This window comes from Bicyclus anynana, chromosome 6, assembly GCF_947172395.1.
Source record: "Bicyclus anynana chromosome 6, ilBicAnyn1.1, whole genome shotgun sequence".
NCBI classification, from domain to species: Eukaryota; Metazoa; Arthropoda; class Insecta; order Lepidoptera; family Nymphalidae; genus Bicyclus; species Bicyclus anynana.
Window position 1 is genome coordinate 18,627,247 of NC_069088.1, and position 12,700 is coordinate 18,639,946.

Sequence of the window (12,700 nt, forward strand, 5' to 3'; positions counted from 1 at the left end):
AAACTAATTAACAGATCTGTAGTATGTCAAAATACTTGTTTATTCAATGAATATTGCATTTTACGAAACAATTCTTCATAATCGTTATCAGCCTATTTAAATATAAATGGTCTTTAATAAGGAGACAATCATTGTAGAAGAGGAACCCACTACGCTGCTTCAATGCGGGTTGATGGGCTTAGTGTGATGATGTTTGACCACATAATGATAATTTTCAGATGTTAATGATGATGAGCATTGACCAGGAGAGACGCATTAACATGAGTCTCATAAAATAAACAAGATGCCTCATTAATTAAATAAACAACAAGTTAAATCAGTTTTGTCATAATATCAAGTCAGATATCTATATTAACAATTTAATTTCGTCAAGGGGTACGGTAGACTCGACCGAAACTTTACCTGAATAATAAAACATGAAAAAATAAAGATTTCGAATCGACAACATATCCGCAAAACTCGGATTGTCGAGTATTTTGTTACATTCTAATAGTGCTGACACACAAGTTGCAGTTTCCATAATATTTCATTGACAGCAGATGACATCTTGAGTATTTAACTCAGACCAATTACATATGGACCTATATGGCACCCTTATTCACCAACAAAATTTTCTGTAAATTTTCGAGGGAGTCGTAAACTCACACATGGAAGTTATTTAAAACCAATAAATATATATTGTGTCCTTCCACTATAAATTTGATTTGCAATACACGCGCCATAATGCCAGCAGCATTGAAAAAACTGATTCAAGATATAAAAAATAATATAACTTGGTTACCCTAGCGACGTGTTAGTCAACGAGCAATATTCATATATGCTTGTGCATCAGTAATTTGTTTCTGCCGTGGCCAAACTGTAGGAATCGCAGACGCTCCTCGTAAATAGATTTCAAAACATTTACAATTGGATATTCATATGCAAGTCACAAGCAATGACACACACAGTGAAGTAAACCGAGGAATCCCTTGCACCAGTCTATAAATACCGCACCTGCCGGCGCCGGCCATTCACTGCGTTCACGCGACGTGCAGCGGCGACGCGACGCACGCGGGCGGAGGGCGCATCACATTTGGACTTTGGCTTTGGATTTTGGTAACGTGGGAGTGCTCGCTCCCTCCTACCGCGCCCGCGGCCGGCACCGGCAGCCTGAACGTCTCGCGAGTGCACCCTCCATCACTATCAACAGAATCCTCAGTAAATCAAATCAGGTTCCACCCAGCCAAGAACGAGTAGGATTGCCTCGATCGACTGCTTGGACTTGAAGCTATCGTAAGGCCGATACGTCTTCGGGGTCAATTGCTGGGACTCGTTCAGTTCAGGACATACGCAGTACCAAACGCGAAAAGCAAGTTGTAATAGAAGTGACATAGGCAGCGATGCTGCGGTGCGGAACTAGCCTCACCCTGCACTCGCGGCGCGCGGCCGATGACCGACGCCTCTCGCTGACATCACTCCGAGCGGCACGCAATCGCAGATTTAGGCGCGGGGTCACGGGGCCGCCCGCGCACGCCGCTCAGTGAACTTGGCTCACTGTCACTGCTCACTGTGACAGTCGACTCGTTGGCCGCCGCCTCCGCTGCGTCCGAGACCGCTGCAATTGTCCTCGTATACGCAGCAGTTTTAAAAAGATGCAGAAGATATAAGTTAAACAGAAACTTACTCAAGTTTGTTTGTTACTCTTTTACGCCTATACGGTCTATACTGCTGATTTAATTTTAAAAATGTTTTCTCTAATCGGAAGCTGAATCATCAACGACTGTCATAGGCTTTAATTTATCTCCGTCATGACTCCCTGGAAATGAGAAGTTCGCGGGTGGAGTCGCGAGATGTCGGCTAATTTCTATTGATATAGTTGCAGTATATTATTTACCTACTTGTAGGTATCCGTGAGATATTGCTTCGAGATCAGGTAGAGTCGTACAATGTCAACCAGAACCATTCACCGATGTGATCACTAACACCAAGTAATCAGCAAACACTGTTTCGTGGCACGCTGCGCTGCGCCGGCATATTTTATAATTTTATTAAATTCAGCAAATCTGTTACATTCACTTTGCAAACGGGTCTTCGCCGTAAAATCGTGGACGGTGCATTTTGGTTGAAATTACGTAAAACCGGCAGGTCACAGCGATTATGTTGAAAGTTTATCAAGTTTACTAGCGGACGCCCGCGACTTCGTCCGCGTGAAACTCGATGTAAACTTCATTACCTACCCCTACCCTACCCCTATCGTACGTTGACATTTTTCTAATTTTCTTTGCTATAAACCTTATGGAGCCGGAGACCTTTCCAACGAATGCAAAACCGTGGAAATCGGTTCGTGCGTTCTGGAGTTATAGCGTCAGGAAGGAAAACCCGACTTATTGTTATCAAGTTTATATGAGTACTGTTTATGTTGTTGTAGGGGTAATCTCTGGATCCACTGAACCGATTCTGAAAATTGTTTTACTACTAGAAAGACACATTATCTCTGAACCTACCCGAGATCATCGTGATGACATAATAATATATCAATACATAAATATTGTAATCCAGGGTATCTAGTGTGTAAAGTGCGGTACCTGCGCAAACCCCTAGGGTTAGACGATACAACGCATTAGAGACTGCAAACAATTATTTCCGTTGAATTATTTCAATAAACAAATACAGTAATGTTTGTTTATTGATTGAAACAATTAAAATTTTTTCAAAAGTTTCATTTTCGCTTTGGGTTCTTCGCTTTGCTGTAATCTGAAAACTTTAACACGGGTTCGTGGGGCCAAAGTGCCAAAAGTATGAGATACCCTGTTCGTAGTCGTAGCATAGGTTCCGTACCTGTATGTGATATTATATACAGATACAGAGTGTAAGCATTGTTGATAAGTTGTTATCTGTAGCTGTAGGTAAACATTCTGGTATAAGACATGTTGCGTAAAATTGAATTGAACTTTACTGAGATCCAACAAAAGTGACAAACGTAAATAAAACTAACTTATAGGTACACTGCGCCAGGACTGCGTCACTCCGGGGCACATACAGACACGTGTCACGTAGCCTCGACAATGTTCTGTAGCAAACGCCACGCCCGGATGTTATTCAGCCTAAATAGCTAATTCGCCCCATCAGTCGCCGCTCTACCGTAGACTAGCGACAGCGAGGACTAGAGTACAGTGTACAGTGTAGACAACTCACCAGTCATACGCTCCCGACACACACACGCACACACACACACACAGGGGACGCCGGCGCCGCGCACACAATCACTTTGTCCTCGCGCGCATTCTTCTGAGAACTTCAATCTGCGACAAACGACAATAATTAACACTCTGAAATACCTACCATCGTGTAGGTAATTTGTAAATATCAGTAGGTATAATGATCAAGAAGCTCAAGGTATTGGGCAACCTCGAGAGTTCGATTTTGTGTTCAAGTTCAAAGATCTTGCGGTAACCAGGGGTAACAATAACCTACTTGACCTTCACCACCTGCTGTAGGTACTAAACCGAAACAGAAATGATTCAAGGGTATTTTTGCTGCCATGATTAAAGTCGGATTCAAACCTGTCATATTTATTTTGAAAATCGGAGAATTTTTCCAAAATTCATTTCGATTGACATTTTCTGGTAAGACTTCAAGTCAGGGCCCCGATCACTGCACACGCCAATTAAAATATTATACTTTGGAAGATCAATACATGATTATTATATAATAAGTATGTTTTTAGCACTTATATTTATACTAGCGGACTCCCGCGACTTCTTTCGCGTGGAATTCAGTTTTTGGAGCTTACTCCTTAAGAATGGATTTTTCATATATAGCCCCCGGTATGAAAAAAAATATATTGTTTGCATAAAATTCAAACCCTGACCTTCAATGTATTCTAAGTTGTATAGTCTTTAGAATTTGGTACCCACTTAGATATCATTTCTTTTGCCGACAAAGTCGATAAAGAGTTCTATACACACATCTATAATAATAGTAGATTGTTATACAAGGGGCTAAAAAGACCCATTATATACAAGGTACTTTAGGGCCCGGGCCGCCTAAATAGAAACCGAGTTTATAATGGGTTTAGCCCCACGTGTTACACTCTGCTTTTCACTACGATTGCGAGAAAATAAAACAGTTTAGTACAATATTCAATGATTTATTTGAATTGAAAATTAAATGTACAAAGTCTACAATTTTGGATATTAAGGGAGATGCTTTTACCAGGTAACATAATTTCCGACTACTGTAAAGATGAATAATGATAATAGTTTAAAAAACTCCTTTCGTAAGTGAATCTATTCGTTGTTGTTTTCTTCACTTATTAAATTTTTCGTAGGTAAGTATTTAAGTAAATGCGTCTGGACTTTGATGGTAACAGATTGAAAATTTCATCCATCCCCAAATTAGGATCACCATTCTCACTAGATGAAGACAACTATAACAATTATTGTTGAAAAATATGTAAGTTACGGTCACAAATTTACAATTATTTTCTGAAACGCCAATTATTTTTTAAATTCTCGCTTTTTAATTTGATTTTTTTCACATGAGAAAAAGGCAAAGGTATTACACCGTAAAGGATGTCCCATGTCTTCAAATCTCGCTCTATTCGCAACTCAATAAAAATAAAATAAAAAAATGGACGCATTCCACAGACAAGAACGATGCATTTCATTCCAATTTAAAGTTTTTTATTTATTTTTCAAAACAATCAGGGCCTTACCTATAATGATTCTATTTTCGAATAAAACTTCCTCCGTTTTATAGTAGGTTAGTACTTGGCTAGTACTCGTAACATACAAGAATTTAAAAAACAAAATTACTTTAGCCCCTAGAGGCTGAAATGCTTGTTTAGCCCCGCTGTGGAGTGGTAATATGACAGTGTTTTTGAGCAAGAGTAGTGAAAAATAACATTATAAACGTGCTAAGTCTGCAAGCTTCAGTGCACACTGTCGAGTGCTAACAAAAATAGTCAAAACGTGCACCGTATCGTGGCGCCACCGCACACTACACCACAACCACAAGCTCCCTCCCCACAGACACACTGTCGACAGGACTCACGGCTTCCTTCGTGTTACAGAGTCCGCGCGCTGCGGCCGACGCCACGCCCGGGCCGCGCGCGCGTCGTCCGCCGCGCCGCCCCGCACGCGCCACACATGAGGTAGGCACCGCGCCGCGCCTGCCGGCCGCCCGCCCGCTCCCGCTCAGCCTCGTGTGTCGTGTTGCAGAGCGCCGGCCGAGCCATGGTCGGCGCGCGCGCGCTGCTGCTGCTGCTGGCGCTGTGCGGCGCGCGCGGCGCGGGGCCCGGCCCGCCCGAGCTGCGCTTCGAGAGCGCGCTGTACAACGTGAGCGTGCCCGAGAACAGCCCGCCGCGCACGCTGGCCGCGCAGCCGCCCGGCGCCGCGCCGCTGGGCGTGCGGCTGCCGGCCGCCGGCGCGCGCGTGCGCTTCCGCATCCGCCACGGCGACCGCGACAAGTTCTTCAAGGCGGAGGAGCGCGTCGTCGGCGACTTTTGCTTCCTGCTGCTGCGCACGCGCGCGCTGCACGGCGACGTGCTCAACCGCGAGCGGCGCGACGCCTTCCGCCTCGAAGTGCGCGCCTCGGCCGCGCTCGACGGCCGCACGCTGGAGGCCGACGCCGCGGTGCTGGTCGCGGTGGCGGACGAGAACGACCTCAGCCCGCTGTTCTACCCCACGGAGTACGAGGCGCTGGTGCGCGAGGACGCGCCGCTGCACGCCAGCGTGGCGCGCGTGGCGGCCGAGGACGCCGACCTGGGGCTCAACGGCGAGATCTACTACAGCCTGGCCGAGCGCACCGACCGCTTCGCCGTGCACCCCACCAGCGGCGTGGTGACGCTGACGCGCGCGCTGGACGCCGCCGAGCGCGCCGAGCTCCGGCTCACGGTGCTGGCGCGCGACCGCGCGTCGTTGCTGGCGCGCGGCGAGGACGCGCCCGCCGCGCGCGCGCAGCTGGTGGTGCGCGTCGCGCGCGCCAACCTGCACGCGCCCGAGCTGAGCGCGCGCCGCCTGCCGGAGCCGTCGGAGGGCGCGCCGGCCGAGGTGCTGGCCATCGTGCGCGCGGCGGACCGCGACGAGGGCGAGGCGGGCCGCGTGGCCGCGCTGGAGATTGTGGACGGTGACCCGCACGGCCACTTCCGCGTGCGCGCGTCGGCGCAGGCCGGCGAGTGGGACGTGCTGGCGCACCCGCTGCTGGACCGCGAGGCGGCGCCGCGCGGCTACAACCTCACGCTGCGCGCCACGGACGCGGGCCGCCCGCCGCGCGCCGCCTACCTGACGCTGCCGGTGGCGCTGGCCGGCCGCGCCGACGCCGCGCCCGTGTTCAGCCGCGAGGTGTACGAGGCGCGCGTGGCCGAGACGGCGCCGCCGAACACGCCCGTCGTGCGGCTCAAGGTGAGCGACCGCGACGAAGACGCCGCGCACGTCTACATCGAGATCGTGGGCGGCAACGAGGGCGGCGAGTTCGCCGTGAACGCCGACACGGGCGTGCTGTACACGGCGCTGGCGCTGGACGCCGAGCGCAAGGCGCTGTACACGCTGACGGTGTCGGCCGTGGACCAGGGCGCCGCCGCCGCGCGCCGCCAGTCGTCGGCCAAGGTGCAGATCGAGGTGCTGGACGCCAACGACAACGACCCGGTGTTCGAGCGCGCGCAGCTCGAGGTGACGCTGGCCGAGAACGGCGCGGCGGGCGCGGTGGTGGCGCGCGTGGCGGCGCGCGACGCCGACTCGGGCGAGAACGGCTACGTGTCGTACAGCCTCGCCAACCTGCAGCCCGTGCCCTTCGAGGTGGACCACTTCTCGGGCGCCGTGCGCACCACGCGCGTGCTGGACTACGAGAGCATGCGGCGCGAGTACGCGCTGCAGCTGCGCGCCAGCGACTGGGGGCTGCCGTACCGGCGCCAGGCCGAGATGCGCCTGGTGGTGCGCCTGGCCGACGTCAACGACAACCGGCCGCAGTTCGAGCGCGTGGACTGCGTCGGCCACCTGTCGCGCGCGCTGGCCGCGGGCGCGGAGATCGCCACGCTGTCGGCGATCGACTTCGACGCGGGCGACGTGGTCTCGTACCGCGTGGCCGGCGGCAACGACGACGGCTGCTTCGCGCTGGACGCCGCCACGGGCGTGCTGACGCTGGCGTGCGAGCTGCGCGATGCGCGCGCCGAGACGCGCGTGCTCAACGTGACGGCCACGGACGGCACGCACTTCGCCGACGCCGCCTCGCTCACGCTGCACGTGGCGGGCGACGGCGCCGGCGCGCTGGAGTGCCGCGACACGGGCGCGGCGCGGCGCCTCACCGAGCTGCTGGCGGCGGCCGAGCGCAGCAACGCGCCGCTGGACTTCGCCGAGGACTTCGCGGCGCCGGCGCGCCGCGGCGAGAACCTGCACCGGCCCGAGTTCGTCGACTTCCCGGTCGAGGTGAAGGTCAACGAGTCGGTGGCGCTGGGCACGACGCTGGTGCGCCTGCGCGCGCGCGACCGCGACGCCGGCTACGGCGGGCTGCTCGCGTACGCCATCTCGGGCGGCGACGCGGACTCGGCCTTCCGCGTGGACCCCGACACGGGCGAGCTGCAGGTCATCGGCTACCTGGACCGCGAGCGCGAGAGCGAGTACTACCTGAACGTGACGGCCTACGACCTGGGCCGGCCGCCGCGCGCCGCCTCGCGCCTGCTGCCCGTCACCGTGCTGGACGTGAACGACAACGCGCCGCGCTTCCGCGCCAGCCTGGCCAGCACGCGCGTGGCCGAGAGCGCGCTCAACGGCACCGTGGTGTTCCTGGCCGAGGCCACGGACCGCGACGGCGGCGAGTTCGGGCGCGTAAGCTACAGCCTGGCGGGCGCGGACGGCGAGTTCTGCGTGGACCGCGCGGGCGGCGCCGTGGCCGTGTGCGCGCCGCTGGACCGCGAGCGACGCGCGCTGTACGAGCTGACGGTGCGCGCCACGGACGGCGGCGGGCGCAGCGCGGAGGCGCTGCTGCGCGTGGCCGTGGACGACGTCAACGACAACGCGCCGCGGTTCGCGCTGGCCGCCTACAGCGCGCGCGTGCGCGAGGACGTGCCGGTGGGCACCGTGGTGGCCGTGCTGGAGGCCTTCGACCCGGACCTGGGCGCGGGCGGCGCCGTGAGCTACTCGCTGCCCGACGCGCCCGACGCGCCCGACGCGGCCGACGCCTCGCCCTTCAGCGTGGACGCCACGTCGGGCACGCTGCGCACGGCGCGCCGCCTGGACTTCGAAGAGAGACAGGTGGGTCCGAATTGAAACTTACCTAAACTTTTTGCACCCAGAAGGTCGATACGGAATTGCGTTACATTTATTCTCTTGCATAGTTTTATGCTGACGAGACGAGTAGGGGAGACAGGGTATGGTTGTGACGATTTTCAGTTGACCGTACATAATAGTTGCTTGTAATTAGCGGACGGTGTAGTTATTTTTATTAAATTATAAAGTTGAAAATAGCAGCGTTTTACCTGAAATAAAACGCATATTAAAATACTTACCTCACTGGAAGCTTTATATTGAGAGTAGCATTTCCGTTTCCGTCGATTTCATACCAGTTTTCGTACTTTTATTGACGTCACGTCTGGCTATGTGGCGCCACCTGGCGGTGTCGGGCTCGGGAAGTTTCGTAAATCGCTGAGCGCGACTTTAGCTCATTGGCTCAATATATCACCAGGCAGGAATTACTTAAAGCTTCCAGTGAGGTAAGTATTTTAATATGCGTTTTGTTTCAGGTAAAACGCTGCTATTAAAATATTGACCGTAACTGGAAGCTTTATATTGAGAGCCTGTTTGTTTTCGCCTGGTGACGCCACATTATGGTATTATTTCGCCAATGTGATTATTAAAATAAAACTTTTTATAACAATATTATCTCTAATTCGATTAGGCTTTATTTAGAGAACAAGCTAGTAACGAAGTTTGACTTACTGTGTATGTGCATAATACAATATTCCATTTTGTTGGAATGTAGCAAAAATACATGTCTACGGTACAATGGTAGCCAGTAATAAGTATCTATTGTCTGTGGATATTATTTATTCAAACTGTCAACTCTTTGACATTCAAGTGTCATAATATGTCATCAGCCATTTACTATATTTTACAATATTAATAAATAGAACAGTTAGCAGTGTTTAACGTGTTTTCGTTCATCTCGCGACTCCAACTCTCAACACATTCAAAAATAAATCAATGAACTAAAAACATACCATACATTTTTTGGATTGGAGTTCAATACTTTTAGTTTTAGGGATTTCATCATATAATTGATATTCACACTAAATTATTTAGGAAAAACACTGCTGACCGATATAGTCGTTATGAAGATTTCTTACGTGACGTCTTTACTCATTCTGCTATAACCATATGCGAGGCGGTTTTTTAAAAAATTTATTACAAAGAAATTAATATTAATTCTTGCTGCATTTAGTCGTAGTGGATAGTTATTTTATTTAATAATGAAATAGACTTATTATTTCCTAAAGAAAAATTATGATAGTGATTATTTTATTTAAAAATAATTTCCAGCCAGAGTAAATACTTCTATCGGTTTTTGAGCCAAATTGCGGCCAAAATTAAATAAAATCATCAGATTTTTATACTATGTTATCCCTATAATAAGTAATGTTAGGTCATATACACGCCTTTCAGAGTGTACCTACAAAAATATAACTATTGAAAAAATAACTTATTAAGAAGTTGCTGACATTCCAAACTGGTGGCATGGAATTTTTAGGCTTTCTTAACAATTTGGCATGAATTTAAGGATATGCTTTACAAAGTTATTGATCTCTTAAGTAGGTTACTTGAAGATTCAAGAAACTTAAACTGAGTCAGTTCTTAGACATTAGGTCATATAATGTACTAAAACTTTTACTTTTAGACAAACACTACACAAGCCGATTTTTAAGTTTTGACAGAAAATTAAAAATAATATCAGGTTTTCCCATATTTCTTGAAGACTACCTCTAACAGTTTTGTAACTGCTAAGTCCGTTGTCGTGATTATAATAAATTTGTCTTCATTCTATAGAATTATCGGTACTGCTAGCACTCGGAATCTGAGATCCAAATGACATAAGACTTACTCTTATCAAGGCTATTAAATATATTCCTGTCAACCGATTTCCGGATGAGCCGTGATAGCCCAGTGGATATGACCTCTGCCTCCGATTCCGGATGGTGTGGGTTCGAATCCGGTCCGGGGCATGCACCTCCAACTTTTCAGTTGTGTGCATTTTAAGAAATTAAATATCACGTGTCTCAATCGGTGAAGGAAAACATCGTGAGGAAACCTGCATACCAGACAATTTTCTAAATTCTCTGCGTTTGTGAAGTCTGCCAATCCGCATTAGGCCAGCGTGGTGGACTATTGGCCTAATCCCTCTCATTCTGAGAGGAGACTCGAGCTCAGCAGTGAGCCAAATATGGGTTGATGACGACGAACCGATTCTGATGATTCTCTGAGAATCAGTGTAAGTGGTGGCGATACCATAAAGCAAGTGGGAAATTCCCTATACACACTGTACACATCGTATAAAACAACTTGAGCGTAAGTTACATTTCGGGATACGTACAAGTAATCATGGACTACGTGTACCTTATTTAATGAGTATAGATCAGTCACCGAGATACCCTATTTCACAATCACTTTTTCTATGCTACAGTAATGAAAGCGCCAAGTATGGAAGATGGCGTGGCGTGGATGGAGTTATTCGAAAGAACGGTAGGAGATAACCTCAGATTAACCTCTGTACGTTTCTGGTGCCACCATTTTCTCCCATTGAAAAAGGTGGTGAAAAAGGTGGCTAAAAAGACCGCTTGAAATGAAGTCTATCTCAAAATACTTTAGGTTTTCTGGATGCATTAAACTTTAAAGCATACATAATACCCTTGATGGGCCTCGAGCCCCTGAAAAAGGATTCATTTAGAATCCTTTGTTTAATAGAAATTTTTATGTTACCGCTTATGCGTTTTTGTACATTTGCTAGGTGACGGAGGGTATCATAATATGTTTTACCTTTTCGTTTGTTTCTAAGTTTTATGAAACCTGGAGTATGGTTATAAATTTTGCAAATAATAAACTGTATACATCCAGTAATACTTTTAGAAAACTTTGATGTATTCGGAAAAATAAGTTTCCTGCCTTTAACCTCTATACCAAAATGTACATGATGTTTTAATCTGACGCTTTCGTTCATCAGATTTTTACGCCATTGTTACAAAGTAATTAATTCACCCATTGGTTACAAATCTAGTTGGCCTATTCACTATTTTGGTCTTTATTATCAACCTATATCAATTGGAAAAATGTCATTTACCTACTGTGGGATATTCACGAGTAAGCAATAAATGACATTTTTACATAGAAACTCAATTTTGTATATGTCAACTAGCAAACGTAAAAGATAGTGAGTCAGCCTGCAAGGGCTTTAGGACATTAGTCTCTTGTACATTGCTGATAAACACCCCGCGAGAGTGGATTATAATGATCATACAAGCAAGGCTGCGCAAGCGTTCCAAGCGATGGAATCTTAACATTTTTCATGCATTCCCCTCGCGAGGGGTGGCGATCACACACACGACATCGACACGGGTATTTGAATAATTTATATAGATAGATAAGATATTCGTATCCATACATCGTTGATAAACACCCCGCGAGGGTGAATTGTATTGATCATGCAAGCAAGGCTGTGCATGAACGTGTGCGCATTACAGATATGTATATTCCGTGTTGTATGTTCCACGCGATGGAACATTACTCTTCATGCATACGCCCGCGACGGTGGCGATCAAGGACACCGGTATTTGAATAATTTATATAAAGAGATAAACACCCCGCGACGGTGGGTTGTAATTATCATGCAAGCATGGCTGTGCATGAGCGTTTGCGCATTGTATGTATATTCCGTGTTGTGTGTTCTACGTCATGAAATTTCAACACTATTCGTGCCTTGCCCTTGCTCAGTATTGGACTGGAAATACGTCTAGGAATGTTAACACTTTCTATAACCTCGTCCCCATGAGGGGCGGTAATCTATTAGTCCGGTATTTGACTGTGCAAATACGTCTAGGAATATTTAAACTTTCTGTACCTTACTCAGTAAGTTGGTTTTGCAAATACGTCCAGGAACGTAAAAAAACTGTGTATATCTTGCCCCCGCGAGAGGCGGTAATCTATTAGACCTATATTTGACTGCAAATGTGTCCAGCGACGTTAACAGTGTCTACGCCTTGCCCCTGCGTGGGGTGGCGATTTATAAGGCCAGTAATTTACATCCAATCAAAATTCCTGTGCTAAATTCTGGCGGGATTTGTGAACCTTTTTTCAATGCCGGTTCGAATTGAAGTAACAATATGTTTGAGTAACTTCCAAAAACTCTTTGTCTAAAGTCTTAGAGCATTCGTAATTTATGTACTCCTTTGAAACGAAAGCCACTGGCCACGCGTTCGTTTTGCAGTATATATTATATTATGTTAGACAACAGTCTATTGCTAGAAAGTTCACTTTGGTTTCTGAGTTCACATTTTTAGGAAGCCCGCTGGGCCCCGCCACTTCTAATACTATTTTAACTGTTGAAAAATCACTACAAAGAAAACTATTATATACATAAATAAATAAAATAAAATAAAAATAAAAAATAAAAAATAAAAATAAAAAAGCCTTTTATTTCTTGTCTTACAAGTAATATATAATATTATAGACAGATTAGT

The 12,700-nt window shown here is 47.9% G+C and overlaps 1 protein-coding gene across 2 annotated transcripts in view; it reads left to right on the forward strand.

Annotated features, from left to right (window-relative positions):
* LOC112052112 (fat-like cadherin-related tumor suppressor homolog) overlaps positions 1–12,700 on the forward strand; it is a 70,615-nt gene that overhangs the window by 15,032 nt on the left and 42,883 nt on the right. For both annotated transcript variants that reach the window (XM_052882248.1, XM_052882249.1), the window contains exons 2-3: positions 5,054–5,134; positions 5,202–8,228. In XM_052882248.1, coding sequence (XP_052738208.1) covers positions 5,217–8,228 — 3,012 coding nt within the window. In that variant the 5' untranslated portion in view covers positions 5,054–5,134; positions 5,202–5,216. The remainder of the gene's footprint in view (positions 1–5,053; positions 5,135–5,201; positions 8,229–12,700) is intronic.